Source organism: Neltuma alba, unplaced genomic scaffold (genome assembly GCF_004799145.2).
Source record: "Neltuma alba isolate B1F8T4 unplaced genomic scaffold, ASM479914v2 tig00012971_pilon, whole genome shotgun sequence".
Lineage (NCBI taxonomy): Eukaryota > Viridiplantae > Streptophyta > Magnoliopsida > Fabales > Fabaceae > Neltuma > Neltuma alba.
In genome coordinates, this window is record NW_021637330.1 from 255879 (window position 1) to 282760 (window position 26882).

The 26882-nt window shown below is 35.0% G+C and overlaps 3 protein-coding genes across 4 annotated transcripts; 1 reads left to right on the top strand and 2 right to left on the bottom strand.

Moving 5' to 3' along the window:
* The first annotated feature begins 7815 nt into the window (after positions 1 to 7815).
* On the top strand, positions 7816 to 14024 carry LOC114733138 (phosphate transporter PHO1 homolog 1). Its single transcript, XM_028920541.1, has 14 exons — positions 7816 to 8397; positions 8495 to 8786; positions 9084 to 9498; positions 9608 to 9656; positions 9755 to 9826; positions 10207 to 10336; positions 11047 to 11170; positions 11281 to 11530; positions 11609 to 11713; positions 11952 to 11996; positions 12117 to 12269; positions 12399 to 12677; positions 13208 to 13344; positions 13466 to 14024. The coding sequence occupies exons 1-14, from the start codon at positions 8176 to 8178 to the stop codon at positions 13554 to 13556; spliced, it is 2364 nt and encodes a 787-aa protein (XP_028776374.1). The 5' UTR covers positions 7816 to 8175; the 3' UTR covers positions 13557 to 14024.
* Positions 14025 to 15557: 1533 nt separating this feature from the next.
* Positions 15558 to 16652, bottom strand: LOC114733155 (lysine-rich arabinogalactan protein 19-like). The gene is made up of 2 exons (XM_028920558.1): positions 15939 to 16652; positions 15558 to 15825 (listed from the first exon to the last, which is right to left on the bottom strand). Exons 1-2 carry the CDS (start codon positions 16614 to 16616, stop codon positions 15739 to 15741), a joined length of 765 nt encoding a protein of 254 aa, XP_028776391.1. The 5' UTR covers positions 16617 to 16652; the 3' UTR covers positions 15558 to 15738.
* An 879-nt stretch (positions 16653 to 17531) lies between these two features.
* Positions 17532 to 25474, bottom strand: LOC114733153 (tRNA(adenine(34)) deaminase, chloroplastic). 2 transcript variants are annotated; one of them, XM_028920557.1, is made up of 5 exons: positions 25097 to 25474; positions 20367 to 23837; positions 20205 to 20292; positions 18887 to 19014; positions 17532 to 18058 (listed from the first exon to the last, which is right to left on the bottom strand). In XM_028920557.1, exons 2-5 carry the CDS (start codon positions 23771 to 23773, stop codon positions 17797 to 17799), a joined length of 3885 nt encoding a protein of 1294 aa, XP_028776390.1. In that variant the 5' UTR covers positions 23774 to 23837; positions 25097 to 25474; the 3' UTR covers positions 17532 to 17796. The 2 variants fall into 2 exon arrangements, with proteins under 2 accessions (XP_028776390.1, XP_028776389.1); XM_028920556.1 differs by having other exon boundaries at positions 20367 to 24134.
* Between the last annotated feature and the right edge of the window lie 1408 nt (positions 25475 to 26882).

Consider the following 26882-nt stretch of genomic DNA (forward strand, 5'->3'; position numbering starts at 1 on the left):
GTTTGGACTGATTAAGCCAGTATTCCCAGGGAAAAAAAAATGAACGAAAAGAAAAGAGAATTTTCTATGTAGATTTACCCGCTACTTGAGATGACGAGCTCTAGCTCATGCAAGCACGGAAATTATTCTGTAGAAGTTAATTATATATATACAGGTTTCAGATGTAAATTTATCCTGAAAGCTTTCAATGAGGAGCACTGGGCACTCATAATTTGTTTTGGGTACGGATTTGTTCTTGAAATTTAAAATCGTAGCAGTTTTGTCCCTTTCTATTAAAATAGTGACAATGATGATCTTATCATTTTTAGCCGTACGGGACAAAATCTCTAAGATTTTAAACTTTCAAAACAAATTTGTATTAAAAAAAAAACTTTTGAGTGCCCAACGCTTTTAAGCAATTAACCCTCCATATATATATATATATATCTGTCTATTGTCTATAGTAAAAGTATATTTTTAGTCCTATAATATTAAATTTTTAGATAAATTTCTTAATTTTAAAAGTAATTTTTCAGTTTTCAAATTCTAATACTGTTAGTCTTAAATGATAATTTTTTATATAATTTTTTATTATTTTAAAAATTAAACTTAATATATCAATATTTGAGAATATCTTTCAACATTTAAAATTATAATATCAACTTTTTTTCGTTAAGGACATTAGAACCAAAGGACTAAGGGTATGTTTGGATCACCGTTTGGAGGAGAAAAAGTACCTGGGAACATGTGAAACGGCGGTTTGAAGCTTTGTTGAAGTAAACATGTTGTTTGGATTGTTGTTGAGTGCAAATGAACTTATGCTATGAATTGACTTTTTTTCCAATGCTCCCGAAAGTGACTTTTGCCTTCTGCAATGCAATTAATGGGGTCCACATGGGTGAATAACAAAATGTTTTTACTTTTTTGCCCCAGAGAGAAAATGCTTTTATATAAGATTCAATAGATTAATTTAAGAAATTTAAAAAGCTAAATAAATTATTTAATTATATTTTATATTACATGATTTCTTAAAAATACTTATATGTATTATTAGACTACATATTAGTTTATAAGTCAAGCAAATTAATTTAAAGAAAAATAAATATAAATATTTCAAAATATTTTATTTAAATTTCTTAATCTTCTCAAATTAATTATATGTATTTAATTATATTCTATGTATGTTCAAAATTTTCTCAGCAACAAATATTTTTATTTTACAATTATAATTTTAATTATCTTTTAACAATTATCATACTAATATCATATAATATAAAACATTAATATTCAATAAAGTTCATGTCCTTTTCAGTCATTTTACATCTAAACTTATTTTTTTATTAATCATCCAAACAACTTTTAACTTTTTCAACTGACTTTTTATGAGCACCTATCCAAACATAAATCACATTATACTAACTGACTTTTACTCTAACTTCAGTTAGAAAAGTCAGTTAGATTAGAAGTCAGTTTTACCCAACGTCAATCCAAATACACCCTAAAAAGACAGACCGTGGTGCGTGAGAGGTATTTCCCGAGCTGTTGAACTGTGGTGCTGCAGTAGCTATCCTAAGTAAGTAAATTGCTATTACAAAATTAAATGACCAAAATGAAATCTTCTGTAAAATTAAAGAATGAAAGGTGTACTTATACCTATGTTTATATAATATTCTTCCCTCTCTATCTCCCTCTCTCTGCATATATATTCTTTCTTTACTAAATTTTCTAGGTGGCTTAAGAAGGAATATTTCATGTAAATGCTAGGACGACAAGCATTTGTCAATATCAAGTTTAAAGGCAAAGGAGAAATTAAAGAAAAAGAACTAATTTTCATTTATTCGATCTAAGCTCTTTTGACGTATTATAAATATTTAATTTCATCCATATTAAATTCTGCAGGATCGCATATTAACTGTATATGCTCATTGATCATATGTTGAAGTATTATGAAAAATTCTTCAGTATCTTTGTATCTGAGCATATATATAGATATATATATATATATAAATAGGATGAGCATGAAAAATTCTAGTGAAGTATTATGAAAAATTCTACAGTATATTTGTATATGAGCATATATATATATAAATAGGATAAGCATGAAAATTCTATTAAGTATATTTTTCGGATCAACCTTGAAATGTAATCATTGGGTTTATGAGTGAGTTGAAATCTGCATGCCTCCCTCCCAACACAAAAATATAAATTTCGTTTGGTTAGTCAGTTTTTTTTTATAAGATTATTTGATCCATTGCATTCGGTTTGGTTTTGAGTTAATAATGAACCTAAATAAAATTGACCCGAGCTGAAATTATTGCCTTCTCTCTCTTTTATTTGGTTACAAGTTTAATTTGTAAGTTTAATATTGAATTGTGTAAAAGAGATCCTAGTCAACATTAAACTAATATTGAATATGAATGAGAGTATATATAGTGAAAAAAATAGCAATTGATGTGTGGTATTAAAAAATTTAAAAGGATAAACAAATAAGCATTGATCATAGTGAAAAGAGTTATATTATAGACACTTAAACATGACATCTTGAGGTTGTAAATAACACCTATGATAGAACTGGGACGATTGTGATATTTATTTACAAAACTGTTACTAGTCACACTTTCTGGTTCGTTTTTAATCGATTTAGCCTTGACATAAAAAATCTTTTATATATATATAAATATATGTAGGATCCCCAAGATTTCTATGGCTCCCCTCTACTTCTAGACTTCTATTTAACATGTGCATGTGATGATAGTTCCTATTATGTTAGTATTTACACTAACTATATATATATATATATATATATATAGTTTAATTTATTAAGCAATGCAAGTCCAGTTCTATATGTTGTATCTGATCACGTGTGCAATAGAAAGGATATGAATGGGTTAATTCTTGATGAGGATAACAATCCCATTTACATAATTGCAAATGTTTATGGCTATAGAAAATCTTCAATAAATTATTGTAGTTAAGTTAGTAATGTGGTATATATTCATGTCACATACATAAGCCCCATATGTAAATCGTTTGAAAGATATTACTCCTTTGGTCCTTAATATAAGACCTAATTGTTGAGTTGATTTCAGTCCTAAATATAAGACATATTTCTCATATTTATTAATTGTTTCTAAATTATTCTTATGAATACTCCCTCAATTATAATCAAACAGAAGAGGGAGAGGATATTAAGGAAGATGATTATGGTGTTTTAAAAAAAACATGTCATGTTTTATATAATTAACTAACCTACCTAGCTTCTTTAATATAATAAAATTAGTTAAATAGGCCTTATATTAAGGACCGGAGGAGTATATTATTTGATGCATATATAAAAATACATCAAAGAGACTCATTGGAAATTACAAAAGTAAAAAAAAAAAAAAAAACCCCAAGAAAGAGAAAGCAAAGAGTATATCTGAAGAAGAGGAGTTAGTGAGAGATACATAGACGAGCCACGTTGTGGAAAGTCGAAACAAAGTGGGACACACACACACATATATATCAAACCTAGCTAGCTAACTAACCAGAAGGCCTGGCTATGTGTTTGTAAAGAAACGAAGCAGTAATGGGAGATGATAATGTAAATAATAATGAGAATCAAACAGAAACACACACAAACACAGATGCTGGTGGGTTGGGTCGCTTCTGCATGGGCGCACCATGTTGTGTTTTGATGTATATGCTTTCCTAATCAGATCATCATTTTCTTTCTGTCTCATTGGCTTGGCTCCACATCCCCAAAGCCTTACATTTCGTGACCCTTCCTTTTTCTCTCTCTTAAATCTTTATCATCATCACCACCATCACCTCTTCCATTCGCTTCACAATCTAAGATACTTCTAACATGTATCATCATCATCACCACATCTGCTTCCTTTGATTTGCAATATAAGACACTTCCAGTATGTGTCATCATCATCTACTCCTTTTACCTTGCGATACTACCTCCGGTCCTTAATATAACGAGTATAATATAGGACATTTTTTAATTTTGTCATTATTTACCACTAATACTCATTTGTTCATGTACACTCCTCTGGTTCTATTTATGAAGCTGATAATGTTTTTTCTTGTCCTATCATTTATAAGTCATATCATTAAGTTTTTCATATAAACGTACAATTATAATCTTCACGCAAAAACAAGTCATTAAAGTATAAGACATAAATAGGGGTAAAACAAAAAAGTTATTAATTTAATAATTTTTAAGGTTTTTTTTTTTGATGAAGTATATTGGAAGTGCCTTACAAATAAAATCAGAAGAATAATTGCTTAATTAGTTCATATTAACAAATACATGGGTAAAAATGAAAAGATATTTCTTAAATATGCAAAATGTATTATTGTAAACAGGATAGAGTAATTTTTTAAAAAGTCATATTAGATTCAGACTAATCCAAGTCAAGTTAAATTTAGTCAAACGACATTGAGGTGTAAAGATCTCTTAGCCATAGCATTTTCTATCTATATAAGACTTAAATCAGTAATCTTGCCTAAAATGATCAAAGGAAAATTAGAAAGGAAAAAAAGTTAACCGTACATATATAGAAAGATTAGGTGTTTCACTTATTTGAACTAGCGAGAACCACACATGTAAGTCTGGGTACACGTCAAACTGCACATGCATAAAGTTCTCCTATAAACAATGTTTTCCAATCACAAAATTCAAATATAATATTTTCATAAAAATACCGACTAATTAAATTAACCATATAAATATAATGTTGATCCTTTTTTTTTTTTTAGTTACAAATCTTGCACCTATTCATAAGAGTTTGATCTCACAATCTCAGACCTATATATTTGTTTGATGAAAATAAAGCAAATATCCATGTTCTCTTATATCTTTATTTGAGACTTGAATAATATAATGTTCTATTTTTTTCAAAATCACATTAGATAATCTGTGTTAGATATCATAAAATCAAGGGTGTGATAACCTTTTCAATGAAATGAAAAGTTTTTTGCATTCACAAGACTTTTGTTTTTGGACTGAATTTCATTCGCCAGACTTAAATTTAAGATAATTGTTTAAGAACACCATCAAATGTCGGATCATTTAAACCAATTATCATTGGTTCTTTCAAAGAAAATAAAATATTCATGTTCTAGCTTCCTTTATCATTGCAATTATATTACGAGAAGAAAAACACATATACTAAACATTATTTAGCAAGAATTTCATTTTAAGTTGCCCTAAACTATACGTGTACATAAGCAAAATTCTCAAACGCAGTTGAATATAATGCACACTGCTGGATGCCTCTCATTATCAGAATCTTGGATCTCTTCACTGGCTTATTTTTCTGAGATTAACTTCAATAATTAATCCATGATTTTAAATGATAAATAAGCAATGATTAGACACCATAATAAGCAGATAATTAAGAATATATAACTTATATATATGGCAGAGGCAGAGAGGACAAAGGGGTGTGCCTGCGTCATAGATAGGGAAGAATATATAGACCTTCAAGTGGGTGGATTATATATGCCCCACGCACGAGTTCCTTTTTTATATTTTTCGTTATATGTATATATATTATGGTGCGTGCTAGTTGAAGTGTTTTTCTATATAGCTAGCCACCTAATCCAGAAATTAATTTGTTAGGTATGTACTGAGAGAATATGAATATATTCAGATGTGAGAGAGAGAGAGAGAAGAAAAATATGAAACAGCGTATCCATGAGACAGACATCAAGTGGCGCTGTCAGTTCTCCACAATTGTTAATGGTGATATGTTGCAATCCATGTCTAGCTACAAAATTGTAAAGATATGGCCCCTCCCACCCTACACCCTTTTGTCTCTCTCCGTCTCTCCCCCTTATGTGTGAGAGAGGATGAATTACTAATTTAGAAAAGATCTTTTTATGATAGTTAGATGAGGATTTCTACCCTGATTTTATAGTTGTAGTAGAAAAAAGATTTTTCTCTTTTTACACTAGTTGTATTTAGTTGGTGTAGAACATGTCAAGGGAAACCAAAAAAAAAAAAGAGAGTCTTCTTCACTTTCTAGACCGGTTATCATATGTAATTAGTGTTGAAAGTGTGCACCTTTCTACTCGCATAAAAGGTTAATTAAGAAAGTTTGTGGTACTTTTATGAGGAGAATTTGACTCGTATCAAAAGATGATACTGAGTTTAAATCCCTTTAGATACTATTTGGTATGAAGCATTAAAAAATAAAGAATAGAGATTGGAATTAAAATTGAGAAAATAGTGTTTAGCATGAGAGATTGTTTGTTACATAGGATTAGACAAACCTATGTATATAGGATTAAGGAATACCATTGGGAGAAGTGGTATTCCCCAATCCTACTTCCATCAGTTTGCTTAATTCCATATAACAAGCAATTATTTATGCTAAATGCCTTTTTAATGAATTTTTCAATTGCAATCATAATTCCTATCCCTCATTTCAATGCTTCATATCAAACGGACCTTAGAGTTATCCAGAGTTTTATATGCATGATAGGCATTTCTTCATGGAAAAATTCATCCCTATTTTGCGTCTATGCATATACAAGGAAAATTTTGAAGTATTCTTTTCTTAAAATTATATTGTGGTATTTGGTAGTAGTATTAGTTAATTTGGATTCAAAATCATATATATAAATTTACGAAACTCAAAATCAAGAACTTATTTAAAATAAAATCACTAAGCCTCTTACTTAAGAGTACAATATGAGAAGTCACATCAAGGGCAGCAATATAATAGAGAGAGTGAGCTTAGCACAAAGGAATAAAAAGCATGGAAGCTCCTTCAGTAATATAAGTACTAATTCAGATAAGATGAGACCAACAACTATAAATCTCATCTCCTCATTCCATTTTGTACTTGTTTTCCTAAGTCCTAACCTCATTTTTCTTTTCAGTTTTTTATGCACACCGTTTATATTCTTCTCACATTAAATCAGCGTACTAAATTTTGGTTGGTAATGGCATAGCGCTAGCTATCGTTTGCCTGCCCAATTCACTCTTTCCCAACTCCCAAGCTACAAAAATTCTATGCCAACATCTCCCTTAATATATTGCTGTTTCCTTAGTCTATCTATACCTATGATATTCTCAAATTCTCAAGCATAAAATAACCATCTAACCAGATACAAAATTGGGTTTGCTTAGCTTTTCTCTATCCAATTGATTTAAAGAACTCTGTAACTTTTCTTTTTTTAAAAAAAAAAAAATAGTTCTGCATACTTCTGGACTTGTAAAAAGTACTCCCAGGAAGGGATTGCATCTAAATCCTCAAAAACAGATCTTTCTTTGTTTTGGATTGCAAAAGAGGATTTAAATGTGTACCAAAAAGTTAAAAATTACAAATTACCCTTTTAGCATCGGTTAAGATTTCTCCAGTTTCATAACAAACACAAGGCATATAGTATGATCGACTGATTTAGATTTATGTTAAGGTCAAGCCGAGATGAATGATAACATGTTGAATAGACTCTGCTTTTATGATGCATAGAGAGGAGGAGGGATTATTGATTAGGGAGAGTGGAGAGTATGAAAAATAATTGAAGCTTTTTTAGTTATCCTGAATTAGTGGAAATCAGGCTGGTCTAATTAGAGCAAGCTTTTGTGTGGTAGCAGATGATTAAGCCAATAAAATTCACTTTACACAAGTGATCAAAACTCTCAAAACTTATAGGTCACTCACATTAAGAAATCATCTTAGCAAAAATGCTGTTCATTTTCCATCAATCCCACTTGTCCTCAAAATGGTCTTTGCTTGTAAATTATAAGATGGGAAATTGACAAAGCATGCTCTTACTGCTAGTAAAGGCCCTTTCTCTACATGCATTTCAAACAGCACCACTTGTCCCCACAGCGATCCACTTTAAATTCACCACCACTTCAAAATCTTCATGACAATTGTGTTGGCCGAGAAGTAATCATAATCCGGCAGTGGCAGTGGCGGACCGTTGGTTACTTTTCCGGCGAACCTAGCTAAGCCACCACCACTTACCTTTCCAAAATTCCCAAGTGGAGAGAAGCACAGAGGATGATGATGGTGCAAGTGCTTCTGAGGATATTTTAGAATGTGCTCCAGAGAATCAGTACCAAATGCCTTTTTTCTTGCTCCATAAATAGTGTTAGCTTGGCCTTCCATTGAACAATCACCACAAGGAAACACACTCTTCTCAGAGATACAACCGTCACCAAGTCTTTCTGAAGAAAAAACTGAGAAGATGGTGAAGTTCTCAAGGCAGTTTGAGGGTCAGCTCATTCCAGAATGGAAAGATGCCTTTGTTGATTACTGGCAACTCAAGAAGGACCTCAAGAAAATTCACCTCCTTAATGACGATACCAATAATACACCCAACAAGCACCAAACTTCCCTCTTTTCATCACTAAAAAACTGCTCTTTATTTGGCCACCATCAACATAATAGACACCATGGACCAATTCATGTACTGCAGTTTTTTTCCTAGAACATGATTGATTCTGTTCAACTATGAGTTCTGTAGATAGAGTCATGATGGAACTTCTTGTGGTCTTCTTTGACAGGTTCATAGTAAACTTGCTGGCTCAGCTTGTAAGGGAGACATGTATGAGACAGAACTGCTTGAGCAATTTGCTGATACTGATGCTACTAAAGAATTCTTTGCATGTCTAGACCAACAGCTAAACAAGGTGAATAAGTTTTACAGGAAAAAGGAGGAAGAGTTCATGGACAGAGCAGAGTCGTTGAAGAAGCAAATGGAAATTCTTCTTGAGCTAAAATCTGAGTTCAACGAGAAAGCAGGTTCATCACAAGGCTCCAAGGAAGACCAGTCAATATCATGCACATTCTCTTCCGGTAACTACATGATAGAACTTCTCTTATTTTTGTAAGCTATTTTCTTATAGCTAATCAAATGAAATTGAGATGTCACATTCTCTGTTTTCATTTGTGGACCTATATGCATTTGTATGTGTAACATGCATCATAGATGAATAATTTCTGAATTATTTTCCCATGGGTGATTTACTTGATCGGTTAATATTGAATTCGCTCAAGGAAAAATATGGGAAAAAAACATTTCTTGTCAAACAATTCCAGAAATATTAATGTTTAGGATAGTACATCGTCTGACGCTCTGTTTCTTGAGAACAGAAGAGGACTCTGTTAGAAGCCGAGCAGAGCAAGAGGAAATGCAGGACAATTTTGCCGATGATTCAGAGAAAAACGACATGCTGTTTACAGATTCCCCACGATCTGGGGATGAGGGAAAAAAATCAGTTCTGATGAGGAAAGAAGATGGGAAGCTGAGGACACTGTCTGGCCGTATGGTTAGCAGCCAAGGTAAAAATGTGAGGATAAACATTCCTTTGACCACACCTTCTCGTACCTTGTCTGCTATTAGTTACCTCGTACGAGAAGATTTTCCGAACCAGTCATCAAGGAAATGTGGTCCAGATGGAAGTAATAAGCTTCATCTCAACAAAACAAAGTTGCATCGTGCAGAAAAAATGATCAAAAGAGGTCTCATGGAACTCTACAAAGGCCTAGGATACCTCAAAGTTTATAGGTATAGTGCCTAACTAGCTTCATTGGCCTGATAGAGACATATTTGTTTAATGAAAATACCTGTTAAGAGGGAAAATCTTATGTTTTTTCCCCATAATTTTGATTTTCAGGAACCTGAACATGCTCGCATTTATTAAGATTCTGAAGAAGTTTGACAAGGTATGTGAATTTCAGGCCTCAAAGTTCAAGTTCAAGTATTTTAAGTTTGGTTTATATGATTGATTGACGAACTTTATTATTATTTTTAAATCTTTCAGGTCACTGAAAAAGAAATTCTGCCCATTTACCTCAAGGTGGTTGAGAGTTCGTATTTCAACAGCTCAGACAAGGTAAATCAAAGCATTTTTAATTTCATCTCTCATAGGTCGTCAAGATTTTCAATTTAATCCCTTGCTCATTATCTCACGCTCTATTTGAAGATCAAACACTCATGACTTAACGCTGCACCATTGACGAGTTTTCCATAAATATTTAACTTACATCATGGGACCAAATTTTGATGAAAAATTTTGTATCTTACTAAGCTGTATTGTGACAAGAATCAGGATGTTGTTGGCCACTAGTTATCCTGAAAGTTAACCGACAACGTCAAGTGGCCAATGTTCCTATGATTCATGTCTGCACCACAAGATGGCCTTGGATTTGCTTGTCTGTCACTTGTTCAAGTTTTGAGCCAATTATATTTTCTTATTAGTATCAGAAATGACAGGTGATGAAGTTGGCCGACGAAGTTGAGGATTTGTTTGTGAAAAACTTTGCCCAAGATGATCGAAGGAAGGCCATGAAATGCCTTAGACCAATACAGCGTAAAGAATCTCATGCTGTGACTTTCTTCATTGGTGAGCCAAATTCTTTTTCTGTTGTCTGGCTTATTTGGAAATCACAAATTGTGTTGACGTGCCTAACGATATTTCATACTAGAAAAGATATAATGAACAAAAGAAAAAAAGAGATCAGCAAAATAATTTAATCTGGTGTTTTTTTCCTCTAACTTTTCTATTTTTGTCTTCTGGTGATCAATCATTTTGGTGGAGAGAGCTTTTAAGGGTTGTTTTTGTTTGCTTTGTGAGCATTAGTGTTTAAAGGAAACACAAAATGGACCCATTAAGGCACTAGGTTCACAAAAGCCTCGTCAAGTTAAAAGTGAATGGAAAATACAGGTCCCATCTTCTTCTGCTAAGTGTTTGAGCCACTATGACCGTACAAAGAATGAACTAAAAGGCCCATCAAAAGATACAGTGAAGGATTTCAAACTCTCTAAATGGCTTCCACTGACGCCTCCTTTTGTTGCAGCTATAGTGATAAATTATAGCCAATCAAATATCATCAAATCTTGTGTAAAAGTTAAAGCCAATAAATGCTACTTTTAGGGTCAAGTAAACATTTAGCAATCTTATCAGCTTTACTTTAAATCAAGTAACTAATCTCTGTTGACCAGTCAGCTTAACAATGTTGTGTTTAGAGGACTGAAATGAACCAAAAAAGTGCATATCAAGTTGATTTATATATTATTGACATGTAATTTACTGTATTTTTCAAACATAATCAGGTTTATTTGCTGGATGCCTGTTGGCACTTTTTGGTGGATATGTGGTAATGGCTCATATAACTGGACTGTACCGAAGACAGCAACAAACTTCAGTCTATATGGAAACTGTCTACCCTGTGCTTAGGTAAGCAAAACCTATTCTTAGCCATGAAATTCATTTATGTTATTTAGATCTTTGACTGTATTACATATAATCTTAAGGAAACAGCTTAACTTGGTGTTTCTTTTTTGCAGTATGTTCAGCCTTATGTTCCTGCACTTTTTCCTGTATGGCTGCAACATTTTTGCTTGGAGAAAGACTCGTATAAACTACAGCTTCATTTTTGAGCTGTCCCCTACAAAGGAACTTAAGTATAGAGATGTATTTTTGATTTGTACTACGGCTATGACTGCTGTGGTTGGAGTCATGTTTCTTCATCTGACTCTGCTCACAAAAGGCTATTCTTATGCCCAAGTTCAAGCCATTCCTGGCCTACTTTTACTGGTAATTTCTTTGCCAAATTTTACTTGGCATATTTTTCTTGAATGGATTAAGATTTTAATGTGTTGAATAACTCTGCAGGTCTTCTTACTAATACTAGTTTGCCCCTTCAATATTATCTACCGCTCAAGCCGTTACTGTTTCCTTTGTGTGATAAGGAACATTGTTTTGTCACCACTTTACAAGGTATAATGTTTTTATTTGTTAGGTATAAATATGATATCAGTTGACTTATAATGATCCGACATAAGACTCGTCAAAATGTGTTTCATAAAGTGGGATTTGTTGACTATACGCTACTTCATTCTTTTATGTACTCATTAGTTTTTAGACTATCATAATATTGCATAAAACACAGTCATATCATTCCTTAACACGTATTATGTCGAACACAGCCTTATCTCCTTCTGTACTGTCTCTCCAGGTTGTGATGCTGGATTTTTTCATGGCTGACCAACTCTGTAGTCAGGTAGCTTTGCTTTTGTTTTTTGTTTTTTTTTGGATAATACAACAGAAGTCTATTTAATTTTCTTTTAGTGGGAAGAAATCAATTAAAGCTTGTCTAATAATTTTTCCTTTTCCTGTACAGGTTCCAATGCTTAGGAACCTTGAGTATGTAGCATGTTACTATATGACTGGGAGCTACAAAACCCAGGACTATGGCTACTGCATGAGGGCTAAACACTACAGAGATCTTGCTTATGCAGTTTCATTCCTACCCTATTATTGGAGGGCTATGCAGGTAGAGCATTTAAGTTCTTCTTTATCTAGATGGTATTCATCGAACATAAACATACTAAACTTGTGCTTAGTTCATTTGAATCCAAATCCAATAAAACTGATTTATTGGCTTTTTTTTTTTTTTTTGTAGTGTGCTAGGAGATGGTTTGATGAAGGACAGACAAGCCACCTAGTGAATTTAGGGAAATATGTATCAGCTATGTTGGCAGCTGGTGCTAAAGTTGCTTATGAGAAGGATAGAACTGTTGGATGGCTATGTCTTGTTGTGATCATATCAAGTGCAGCGACTGTGTACCAATTGTATTGGGACTTTGTAAAGGACTGGGGTTTGCTCCAATTGAACTCCAAGAATCCTTGGCTAAGGAATGAACTAATGCTTCGACGAAAATTCATTTACTACTTATCCATGGTACATATCAGACCCCTCTCTTACTATACTAAAAGAGCCCGGGGCCGAGGGGTCTGAGTTCAAATTCGAATTAGAGTCAAAATTAACTAAAAGAATCCATGAGTCTGATTTGTCTTAGCTTACAATTTTGACCAGAAGTTACCTATCTTAAGGTGTATTTGGATTGAGGATAATGCAGAATGGAAAGAAAGGAAATTGAACATTTCCTTCTTTCTGTCTCCGTTTTGCTCAATCCAAATTAGAAACTCTGGACTGGTCCAAGACAACAGAAGTTAAAGATAAAAATGCCATATAGCGGGGAATAAACATATTCTAATAAAGATAGTAAATGCTGATGATGAAGCCATTATACTAGTTAAAAGTGAGATTCCTAAAGTAGTGCAAGGAAGAGATAAGATACCAGCAGAGAATTTGATGTTGTCTTAGACATTATGGGAAACAACAGCTTATGATTTCTTTTCATGTCACAATCATGGGCTCTCCCAAGTCTGATCATAACCATGGAAAATCTTTGGTGGGAATTTATGCAGGGATTAAACCTTATTCTGAGGCTTGCTTGGCTACAAACTGTGGTCCATTCAAGTTTTGAGAACGTGGATTATCGAGTAACCAGCTTCTTTTTAGCATCTCTTGAGGTCATCAGACGAGGGCTATGGAATTTCTACAGGTAAGCTTCATTTGTTTATACACTACCAACGATTCTGGCTTATCTGAAATTTTCTCCGTGACATTCAATCATGTCAAGTTTGGTCTAATAAGTGAAAAAAACAAAACTCTGAATGGTTCAGGTTGGAGAATGAGCACCTGAACAATGCTGGCAAGTTTAGAGCAGTGAAGACAGTGCCGCTTCCATTTCATGAAGTGGATGAGGAAGACTAATAGTAATAATGATGATAATGATAGCAATAACAAAGCAAATTGTCATATATGTGGTGTTGAAGAACCTGATTCCATTCATTCAGTACAGATCAGAGGTTCCTTCTTCTAGCAGCACAGAGAGTAGTTGTCCTCATTCTTCAAGTTGATGTGATTCAGATCAGCTTGCTGGATTATTTTGTTCTCCCCGGCGCCGGCAGATTTGTCAATATCATCATTCTTAGGATTCATGAGGAACATAATCAGGTGGTGCAAGGAGCCAATAAAAATTCACTAAAGCAGGTGTATCAGTGAACCCCCCCCCCCCAAAAAAAAAAAAAACCATCTGAAACGCCCACGTGATTGAGTTTTTATTGACTCGTTGTACAGTCAGTTAGCAGTACTAGTACCTAAGAAATTCTCCAATTGTACACACAATTTTTCTAGGACATTGATGAATAGAAAATTTCTGAGAAAGTGCAGTTCCTCTTATTTCCTCTTACTGCTTTCTTCCACTCTTTTATTTTCCCAAATTTGCACTTTTTTCCAGGTAAATGAGTTAAGAATGACAAGCGGCAGAATATGATGATATATTTTGAACTCAAAAATACGACACAGTCTTTTCAAAGACATAACATTCAAATCAGAACCATATATAGTATTCACACAAAAAAAAAAAAAATTCTAGTGGCAAAGTCTCAAGGACAAAATTGCCAATTTGGTTCTCTTAAAGTAAATCCAATATCCTTATAGAATACTCTTTCTCGTCCTTAACATAAGAGTTAGATAATTAATTTATAGAAATTTAAAAAATTAGGTAAGGTAGTTATTGGTAACAAATTTGTATTGGTTTTTGAAAAATACCCTTTCTAATAACATGCAATGTAACTACCTTTTGATGAAAAGCTTTTTACTATATGTAGTTATTAAGAATACTTTAGAGAATAAGTTACAAATTTAGAAAACCAAACAGATTAATATTTTATACTTAAAGACCAAAGTAAATTTTTTGTTTAGCTTCTATATTTAGAATTGGAAGTAGTACCATTTTTATAATTTAATTTAATTTAAGCGTAACCCACCATTATCATAAAAGGAGGTTGATTATACATATTTACCTGTATATTCGATATAGTCAACTTTGCTTAAATATCGAGTAGGTCCATGTTTTTAATGGAGCTTAAGATGAAAAATCACACTATTAATCATTTGTGACTCTTTTCACTTCTTATAATTTTATTGATGACTCATTGTTATTGAGATAATCTATACATTCCATGAGAAAGGGAAAGAGAAGACGAATTGAATAATACAATATAAAGAGATATGATAAAGAGAAAAGAAAAGCTTAGAAGCTAAGCAACAAAGTACATGTCTTTGCTTACAATTCATGAACAATGTGTGATAAAAGACAAAACAATAGAACTTGTGTCCTTGTCTATATTATTCATGAAAAAAATAAGTGAAGACTTTTCTTCAAAGTTTTAAATAAATAAATATATTATTATTCAATAGTTGTTTTAATTCACTTTTCCAATATAAACCCATAAGATTTTAACTAATCATCAATTGATCAACTTATAGTCAAAACTCAACTAAACCAAATGAAAGGGAAAATTAATATACAGATTGGTTCAATAATTTCCTCTATTTTAATTTTTGTAGGATAATTATCAGTTAATCTCGACAGTTTAGAAAACACAACAATTTTATCCTTCCCTTTAAATTCGCATCAACAAATATGAAAGAAAAAAAAAAAACAGACACTCTGGGTTTTGATTTAATATAAAATGAAAGGACAAAAGTCTAAGTCACTTATATTCATTAGGCCCAGCTTTCCAATCATATTGATTATTTTGTTATTGTTAGTTGTTAAAATACATATCAAAACTTGTAAATTCACTTATGGACAAGTAGATACTCTCTTGATTTTCATGTAAAGAAATATAACATGTTGGTTCACAGAATGTGAGATCAAGTTTGATTTGTTCATTATGAACTCTGTTTCTGCATGATTTTGTTCTATTGACTGATTCAAAAAATCGTATTTCATTAAAATATGCAACCCAAGTTACAAATGCATACAATAATAGAAAAAGAAAGAATGCCAAATAGGTGTAATAGCTCATTATTCATTCCTATACATAAGAAAATGATTCATCACTTTGAAAACCAAACAACTTTCTGTAAGCGAATCCCATTTTCACTATATCAGAATGCCTATCAAAATGGCAACAGCAAATCCAGACATGGCCCACTTTCTTCCCTCATGCAGGTACGAAGATGCACCATTCTGTGAAACAAAACATGGAAAATGCAGTTAATTTTCAAGAACAATAAAGAAAACAAGCGATGGACAGGGACTAGTTTGACTTTAAGAAATGTTTAACTGATCAAAGACTTTACCAGATCTAGATTAGGGGATGGAGCCGGTGTAATTTGTGTATCCTCTGTTGTTGCCTTGGTAGGTGGGGCCGGCGGGCTTTGAGCAACTGCTGGTGCCGGAGCCGGAGCTTGATGTCTGTGCTTGTGCCTATGTCTTCTTCTCTTGTGTTTAGACGGAGCAGGTGCTGGTGTCTCTATCACTGGTGTTGGGGCTGGCATTGGTGGAGGCTGTGATGGGGCCGGAGCTGGTGCCTTAACCGGAACAGGAGCCGGAGGAGGTGTCTGCGCCGGCGTAGGGGCCACCGTTGGTGGTGGGGGTGAAGCTGGAGCTGGTGGAGGCACTGTAGGAGCAGAGACGGGTGGTGGGGTTGCTGGTGGTGGGGTTGTGGGGGGTGGAGTCTGAGGTGGTGGGGTTGCTGGTGGTGGGGTTGTAGGAGGTGGAGTCTGCGGTGGTAAAGCCGGAGCAGTCGCCTTGGGAGCCGGTGATGTCACCGGAGGAGGAGTTGCCGGGGGCTGAGAGGCCACCACTGGTGGTGGTGTAGCGGTAGTAGGAGGAGTTGCTGCAGCTGCAGGAGGTTGAGTAGTAGGCAATGTAGGTGAAGAAGGGGAAGCAGCTGGTGATTGAGCATTGAGGGAAGGTAATGTGAAGGAAAGGCAAGCTAGGGCCAATACAACTGAGAGGGTTGCAGAAGCAGCCATTGTTGGAGGAGGAGGAGGAAGATGATGGTGGAAACAGGTAGAGGGGTTGTTAGTTATTTATGGAGTTCGAAGAAGAAAAAGGGAATAGCTTAGAAGGTTGTGACTTGTTGTGAGGGTCATTTGCTGGCGGAAGGAGAGATGTAGCCTTCATGGAGCAGTGACATTTGACATTTCTGCTAATCATCTCATAATGAAGCTTGAAAATGGACTTCGCTACCATCAACTGTCTCATTCTAAGATGAACAAAAATATTGTTCCAACAATAATTTTTTTTTCTAAATTAACCAATTCGCCTTCCAATCTTATATTAGTAAAAAGTTGATAAATGAACATACTGATGATAGTTAGGTTGCCAAAAAAACAAAAAATCAGTGATAGATATCAATTCACACGGTTGTAAACAAAAATCTTAATTGTATATTTACAATTCATTTTTAAAAAAGCATATCGAGACTTAACTATTAGCAATTCAATCACTCAGAACCTCACTGTCATTTTCCCTGTGTGCTTTGTTGGCAAACTTTCAAACTTTAAGAATTGAATATAACTGAGTTTGTAATTTGAACAACATTATTTATTTATCTTAATTTTTCAGGCTTGTTAGAGGCATGCTGCATCAGTTTTATACTTTTAGGAGCATGCAAGTAGAATAAAATGATACCTTAAAGTATCATACAAATGTCATTTTTCTTCTTCTTTTTTTCCTTTAGGTCTGAAGTGATATTAAAATCATTAAGTGTCGAAATTGGTACCCACACCTAACCGCCCTTGTTTCTGATGACCAAGGCTTTGTTTAAATGTCTTTCATGCTCCTTTGTGTTTTACGCAAACATGCTTTTGATTATTATTATGTTGTTGTTGTTAAGAAGGTAAAACGTTGGGTGAAGATTGAAAAGAGAAGAAGGAAATGTAGGATGACTAAGAAAAATGGAATTGCATTTATTGAAAACACTATCTCACCAACCATTTCTACATTTGACCTATCTGTCAGTACTCTGTTTTTATCATTCCGTTAATCTCTGGAGTTCTAAGACACTAACGTGAGTATAAAGTATCATCAACTCTCGAACGTTTCTACACAGTTCCAGAATCTTCTTCCTGTAATTGAAATTACAAAAACCATAATTAATGAGATCATGTACGCATCACTTTTCACTAAGATCTCTTCTCATGTCTGATCTTACAAACAAAACATCATGTGGAAAATGTTATGCATTTTTTGGAGAAGTTTGGATGGATGATGGTGAGAAGTTTGGCTTGGTTGAGATGGCGATGGTTCTTTCTTCTTTTTCCTTCTCAGCTGAAAGAATTGTTGCATCACTTCAGCACATTCTGAGGCCAACACTCCCCTTCTTATGTTCATTTTTGGATGGAAAGGATGAACTGGGGCAGCTGGCTTTTCTTTTGTTTCTGATCTATTTTCTCCCCCATCAGGAAAAAGTCTGCAAAAAGTAGAAGAGTTTCAATTGCACGTCCCACCAGTGAAAATATGGTACCTTTGATGCTTAACCCATACTTGAATTTTGAAGCATTATTTTATGACATGCAATACAAAATGGTTCTAATAAAAGAGCAAATTGGCACGAATGCAACAAGGCAAAGTATCTTGACAGCGGGTTTGTATCTAGAGAAATCATCTACACAACGTATCTTTGGCTCAAACTTTCATGTTCTATCTGCCTATTCTAGAAACTTGTTAATATATAAGTGAATCTAACATCCCAACTCCCAAAATAAGATAGTAAATACAGTTTAATAGAAAACTTGTACGTTCTATTCAACGCATACAACTGAGCCAAGGATGATAAGGAGTAAGACAACGACAAAAAGGGCCAAACTGGGTTATCTGGTTGTGTGGAAAGAGTAAATATAGGCAGGCCGGTTCAAGAACCAAGTATTTTGACAACGGGTGTATACACAGAATGCCATCTATAGAGCATATTTTTCAGGTGAAGCTGTTAAGTTCCATACAGTTCTATCATCACTCGCTGGTGCATAACATATGAAGGGATTCAGCATCCCAAAACAGTGAATGTATTTAGTGCACCCAAAAATTTAGCAACCTTCATAGGTATAATCAACATAAGCATCTTGGTCCCAAAAAAAAAAAAAAATCAACATAACCGTGCATAATATGGAAATCAAACAAGCGTAAAAAGTTTTGTAATGTTGTACTGGTAAAGAGTGGCAAGTACAGATGAACTATAAAAACTCTCATAACCCTTGCAACAACACAAAGAATACAAAAAGAAGGTACGTGCTTAGCATACCTAACCCAGCTACCATCAGACCCAAGAAGCTTATTGGGAGCTCCCCATACAAGAGTCTCTATTCTTGCCTGAAGAATGGCACCAGCACACATAGGACAGGGTTCAAGTGTGACATAAAGTGTAGTGCCCTGCAAGCAGATAAATTGGTTAACCATCATATATTCATGTGAAGAGTAGAAATAAATGACTCAAATGCATATTATATTTAATCTGAGAAGAGGGTATATATACAAAAGGGATAAGCCTAGGTAATTATGGCTTATTGAGAGCCTATCAATATAGCCTACAACCATACAACCTATCATTGAAGAAAGTTTATTTCCTTTAGCATACTCTATATTTAACTTATAATATAGATAATAACCACCCTATCCTAATAGCAGAATGCATCAAGTACAATAAATAGTTCACATCAACCATTGCTTCAAATGGACCAGATGACTATGTTGTCCTTTGGGTAACTCAAACTTTGCCATTGCATTTAGCATGAAAATTTTATCCCAATGTAATTTTAAAATATTATCTAGGGAAAACTACACTTGACCCTCTGAACATCCTAATTACAAAATCAGTACATGAACTATACAATGTAACCAACCATACGCCTCCCCTAAACCTTGAACTAAAATAAAACCTTCAATCCAAGTTAACATTTTCTAACAAGAAGGAAAGCTATTGAAGGTTCAAACGTCGGTCTAAGCCAAGCACAGCCTTCACAATCAACAAAATACGCCTTCTCATAATTAATTTTAACCGAAATTTAACGTTCTCATTTTAGTCCAAAGTTCAAGGCACTTATGATTCAAAGTTCACGAACTAATTCTGTAATTAGGATTGAGTTTATCTATATTATATTAATCTAATCTCAAAGTTAAAATGAATTCAAGAATAATGATTTAGACATATACATATACTGCTACTACATGTTCCAAGGATGGATTCCTTCGATAATCTTCTGTTGTAGATATCTAAATAGACTTCAACAAAATCTACAAAATTAGTAAAGATATAATTGCTTTCCCATTGCCACTATCAGTAGTGTTCCTACAGCAAGTCTAAGCACCTAATGTGCTAAGTAACATTTGCCATTATTAGCAGATAATAGGTATCCGCAGTCTAAAAATACAGCATTTTTACTTATATTGTCCATAAAAGGATGGTGGGATCAATCCAATGCGGGAGGATTTAAGATTTTAGCGCACAGATATCATCACAGGTTAAGTTAGTAATCCAAGACTAAAACCAATGGAGGGGGAATACATAACAAATGTTGAAATTTTGTTGAAATATCTACAGTACTTTAGCAATGGAAACTTACCGCAAGTCTCCATGTCCGCAGAAGATTTGAAGCTTCCCGTATACAAATCATTTCTGCGTGGGCTGTAGAGTCTCGTAACTCCTCCACCCTGAAACAAATATATTTATATAAATAACAATGATAAGGAAATTGCAAAAGATAAGGAAGTTGCATAATACATACAAGTTGCATCCCCGGGCAATAATCTTCCCATCCCGCACAAGTACAGCGCCAACAGGCACCTCCCATGTATCAGCAGCTTTCTTGGCTTCCAGAAGTGCTTCCCTCATAAATACCTCATCCATCCTTCGTTGCTCAAGTTCAAGTTTATAAGCTTCTTCCCACTCATCAAACCTGTCCCTTATGACTTGCTTGTTCCGTTGAAGCTTCCTTTGCTTCAGCTCTGCATCCCTTCTTCCCATGACAGATATTTCAGTCTGTTTCGGAGCAACGGGATCCTCCATTCGTCCCAGTGACTCAGTTCCACCAGTATCTACAATTTCTTCTACCAAAGGTGGCCTAGCAGGTAAAGGTATTGATAATTCCATGGTTCCAGCACCAGATGTACTGACTCGGAAATCTTTTCCATCTTCAGTCCAACTAGCGTTTCCCTCTCCAGTAGCAGAGGAGATGCCCATAGATGTTGATCCACTTCCCAATTCATTAGGAGAAAATGACGTGCCAGCCTCAAGATGTTCTCCTTTGTCAGTCAACTTCATAGTGTCAAATACATCTCCCTCATTTTGTGTATGAGATTTTTGAGGTTGTAATTGGTCAGGAGTTGTAGCTTGTATTCGCACACTTGTTCTTTCCTTTATTACTTTACTTTTGCCAGCTTCTTCAGGCTCCTGGCCAGAAAACCATGTGTCATTGTCAGACTTGTTTGATGAGTCTCTTTCACCTGATTTTGAGGCTGAAGTGGAGTCATCAGCACGTGAATGCCACCGTAGTCGAACAACATCTGCAATGATTCCCCATAGGGTCCTACCTGTTCTCTTGACAATTGAGTTCTCTCTCACAAGACTGGCCTCTGCTTCTTCAGCTGGTGGACTTTGTTTAATGGATGATTCTGGCTCATCCCACATTTCATCAGAAGGTCCTTTTGCCCCAGAGAAACCAGAGGAATGACTCGAATCACGCTCCCTTGACTTAGAAACTTTTTGAGTATTCTGTTGCCTTCCACAGTAAAACTGATTCTTCTCATCTTCAGTGGACAATTTGGTTCCAGTAATTTCCATTTCTTGCGTTTCAGGCACAACCTCATGCCTGGCCTTCTGAACAAACTCATCCACAAACTGTTTGGATGATTTCTCTAAGCGATCAGCTGAAGCTAGAGCATCCTCAGGGGCTAAAATATTTAAAGCATCACTATAAACCTGACTACTTCCATCTGTAGAACATAGTTCATATTGCAAAGCTGGACTTCTTCCTCCTGAATTGGTATACAAGGCCGATGAGACACTTTCTGAAGTGTTGGGGCGGACCTCTGGGATTGAAGTTCCAGGGTCTAGTTCATCACGGGTTGAGCCTCTTCTCATCAATTTAGATGAGGAAGGAACGAACATTGCATCTGAACTACTTTCACCACCTTCTGCCAATATAACATATTGCTTTCTACCCTCAGAAACTAAGTTCAATGATTCTCGAGAGCTCTGAGCCTCTTTTGAGATATTTTCATCTAAGATAGATTGGTTTGTAGGTTGCTGGGCCTCATTGCTTGATTTGATCAGCGTAATTCTTTCATCCGTTTGGCAATAACTTTCTCTTGTGTCTCTTGCGTTAATTGATGTCAAGCTACTATCTTTGAACAACCTCATCTCATCAGAAACTCCCTGAGATCTTGAAACCAGCTTTTCATTGCTGGCATGACCTTTTGAAACGGAGTGTACAAGTTCAGATTGTTTCCTACTTTGAGGTGCCTTCATATCTGTTCCATGTCGTACCCCTTTTACATGTGAATACAACTTTAAATTATCTTTCTGGTTCTTTATTATATTACTAGACTTTACTGTGGAGGCAGTTTCAACATTAGTCTCCTGGACTTGTGATAATTCAGATAGTTGAAATTTTCTTCTCCCTTCAATTTGCGTAATGACCCTGTCCCCTTTTTGGTAGTGATGCTCCTCCATATTCCCAACTGAACTTCGAACTGAAGTTTTGTCCTCTTCAAGGTTCTTCATCCTAGTATTTGACCCCACCTCTGAACCTTCAATTATTGACTTTTCAAAGTTCTTCTGATTATTCTTACTCAACACATCCTTTCTAGTGCTAGAATCAACAAAACTTTTTTGTCCATAATTTTTTTCCCGGAACAGTGTTCCTGATATCTCTAGGTTCCCTTCCCTGCCACCAAATGTGTTTTTCAGTTCGGCTTCATAACCATCAGACTCTTGTATTTCTGTAGATTGATACTTTCTTCGGTTTGAAATTTGAATCTGGTCCTCTCTTGCTTTCTTAAGTGAATTTCTAATCAGAGATGAAGTGTCATCCTCGCTTTCAAATTGTTTGTGAGATGTGGAGGCTTTTCCATAACCAGATTCATGCCTCCCAGACAATCTTGGATGTATGTCTTGGGGTTCTTTCCCTAACTTTTCTTCTGTAGTTACCTCCGTCAGCTTCTTCTCAGACTTCTTTCTTAGACTGCAATCAATATCAGCATGATATGCAGTTCTTTCCTGGTTTGAAATTTCTTCCAGCTTCTCTGAGTCATTTCTTAGCCTGTTGAATTCTTCCTTCACCTGTTCCTCCATATGACTTGTTTTGTCCTCCTCCACTGATAATTCTTCCAAAAATTTCCCATGCTTATCTTCAACTTCCAGGTCGCTAACCATATCTCCTAAAGATGAAAAGGAGTAATAAGATGAGCAACTAGAAACATCTCTTCGTTTCCCATGGTGTCCACCTTTTGCAACAGCTTTCTTTTCTTCATTGAGCTTTTCATCCTCTTTCCTCAAGTCTCTTGTCAAGGTCTCTAGATGCTTCAGATTTCCTTTCTTTACTTCTTTCTTACCTGAATTCTGATTTCTCTCTCTCCTCCAATTTTTCCTCTTCTTCTCCATATCCAAGTTCTTGGATGACGAAACATTCTTTGCTCTAAAACAAGTAAAATTCCCATCTGCCTCCTCACTCAATAAGCTGATAACTGATTCAGCATCGTCAGAACCAAAAGAATGGTTAGTTCCACTCTCTTCCTCCGAAACTGAGCAAAAAAACCTTTGATTTATTCTCCTCTTACTTCTGTTAGGAACACTTCTCTCACTGAACGAGCAATCAAGCTCATAGCAATCTCTATTGAGACCATACGCTGCTAGCTGGGAGAAATATCGGTCTCTTCCATCCAAAATCAACCTTCTAGATGCTGACAATTGAAGCAAAGTGGATTGTCTCAACCCAAATAGAAGACTAGGGTTTAAGGATACTCTACAGGTGGAGAGTGCACAGCCATGACAACAACCACAGCATGAGGGGCGGCATGATGGGACTCTGTCAAATCTTTCACATGACACGTTTGGGTAATCATTGAATGATAAAGAGAAGGAACTTTTACTCCGAATAGCATATATGGTGGAGCTAAAATATGCGTTGTGCATTCCTGTTTTTGTCTTCCCTCCAAAAGAGGGAGGGGTTACTTTGCTGAATCAGGGGTCCTCTGGGCTACAGCAAAACCAGGTATCACTTCATCAGCAAGGAACGCTTATATGAGAGAAGAGAGCTGAGCAGAGTTTAAAAGGATTAGCAATAAGCCAGTCAATCTTCTAAATCTTCTAAGTTCCGATTTAGGAATCAGAATGATCAGCAAAGCAAATTGCCTACAGGAGTAAACCCTGAGGACTGTTTTATACTTCACCAAGCCCTTTTTACAGCATCCATTGTCGTACCAACTACCATCTATCAATAGATAGCTCAGGAAGACTATAATGATTGGCGTGGTTCATCAATTAATCAATTAACCTAAGCATCAAGTAAAAAAGAAAAATTAAACTTCAGATCAGCTAATAGCAAATAACATAACTACAGAAGGCAGCAAAAGGAATGCTCTCATCACAGTCGCTTTACCTATATCATTACAAAAACAACAAAAGAATCCCCAAATCATTAAAACGGATCCATCTTGTAACTCAAAGGAAAAACAGATCACCATGCTGCACAATTAAGTGAAAAGAACCAAAAGCAACTCTTAACTTTATTGAGAAATCTGGACGCAAATGGAGTTCATTAAATGACTCCATATAATATACTTACATGTTTATGATCAAGTTTTAAACGAGTTCACGCCCAATTCACAACCAAACTCATTCTTAGACTATTTGATTTCTGAGCTAATCCCAACCTAGAATAATAACATACTATTGCGGGATAGTAAAGTTGTCTCGGTTCCACATAAAGCCATCAAAGCAACATATGAGAGACAGTAGCATTGCATATTTCCACCAAAATTATTATTGCAAAGTCTATTTGAAACAGAAGACATGTCATTTCCTACTAAACACACCAATGTAATAATTATTATTGGAGAAACGATCGGTGTCATCTTATTAACATACCAACATACCAGTGCCGTAATGCCTACAGAAATCCCAGAATTCAATGTTACCAAACCATCATCAACATAATATGACCCCTTTTCACTTCAATTTGGCCTTTTCGATTAAACCCAACAATAACCCAACCCGCTTCACATTCAGTGGCTCAATGGAGCTCCCAATGAGGTAATAGAAGGAAAATAAACAAATGAAAAAAAATTATGACCAAACTTAAGCATCAGCAAATCCGTCAGGCCTCACACACTGGCCAGCTTAAACCACCCACTAGCAAAAGGTCTGGTTGATTGCCCATTTCATGAATCAATAATGAGAGAAAATAACAAGAGAAATGAGAAACAACCAGAAGCATTGATAAGAGAGTAAGTGTACCAAGTCAAAGGGCGTGACTTTTGAAGAGAGTTAAATAGCGGAGATGAACATGCAACTGAGGACAGAGGCTGCAAAAACTGAACGGAGATGGCTTTCTGTCTGTGCATAGCCGTGACCCACAATAAGAGAGAGATTCAGAATTTGTTCCTATAGGCGTCGAGCTTGTGTGGTAGCAAGTGAGATTCGCAGCCAAGGAGTTGACATTACTGGACCTCGATCTTTGAGTATGAAGATGGGAGTTCTGTGGGCTACTTCGACTTGGACGAACGAAATGAACAGGATCGGCTTGAAGATTCCTTGTACAGAGAGATGAGGCTCTCGGTCACACAGCTGAATCGAGAAGGAGGGGAACGGATTGTGTGATTAGGACAGCGGGATTGGGACTGCGGAAACAGGGGATTGAACAGTGCAATGCCAATCAGCCGTCACTAAACATTCCTTTGGCCGATATATAATACTACATCCGTCGTAATTATAAAACTCAATTAACTAATTTAAAGAGATTAAAAAAAAGTTAAGTTAGTTATTTGTAATAAATAGATGTTGTCTTTCCTAAAATATCCTTACCAATCAACTATATTAGTTAGGACTATAATTATTAAAAGGACTCTTTTAGAAAAAAAAATGCATAAATATATGAGACAAAGTGGATTGAAATCTTATATTTAGAATCAAAATAAAAATCAAACAGAATCTTATATTAAGGACCGGAGGTAGCACTACTAATTCTCGTCTTTTTTAATTTTTATTTTACATAACGTTTCTTTTAAAAGTTTTGCCAACGTTTTTCTAAAAGTATTTCAATTGTATCATAAATATAAAGGGTAATTACAATCAAGTTTTAGAGAAGAAAAATAACTACTAAAAGGTCTTAATAACAACCTCAACAGCCTATAATGTCAATGACAAATCTTACAGTGAGAATGACAACTTTTGAGACTTGTTTTTCAATTTTTTTCTTATTTGGAATCTCATTGTAATTCTTTCTAAATATAAGACTTAATTAATTAATTTATATAAATTAAGAAAATTAAGTATATTAGTTATTTGTGAAAAATGTTTCCTAATTTTGCTAACAATCTCTTATTTACAATAAAGTATTATTAATATAACTCACATCTTTTTTGGTACAAATTATGATCATTTTTTAGTTGGCAAGAAAAAAAAAAAGATGATTTTTAAAGGAACTTCGGCAATCATCCCCAGACGAGAACCCAATTAGGATGGGCCTTCTGTAGAAAAACATTGGGATGGGCTTTTTTGGTCAAAAAATGATCCTTTTTAAAGGAACTTCAGCCATCATCCCAACAAGAGAATCCAATTCGGATGGGGCTTTTGTACCAAAAAATTCAGATGGGCCTTTTTGGTTGAATCAATAATAACTCCGGCCTTGGGCTTCCTTGCGCCACCTTTTTTTTTTTATTCGAACCCAAAATCCACTACCAACAATTCAAGTTTAAAGCAAAATCCACTAATAGGAAAGGTTAGTCTATCCTAATGTGACAAACCAATATTCATATTTTTGTTAAAAAAAGTGCTCATATTTAGTATGTGTGAAGTCCCACATTAACTAGAGAGAGGAACAAAGCATGCCTTATAAAGGTGTGGATACTTCTCTCTCGTAGACACATTTTCTGAATAACTACGGCTGCATCTAGAGAAACAAAATCATAGATAGTGTCTCAAATATGATTGGCCCTAATAAAAAAAATACTTGTGCTTGGGGGGAAAAAAGCAGACAACATGGGGTCTATTGAAAAAAAAAAAAGATAAAAAATCACTTAAA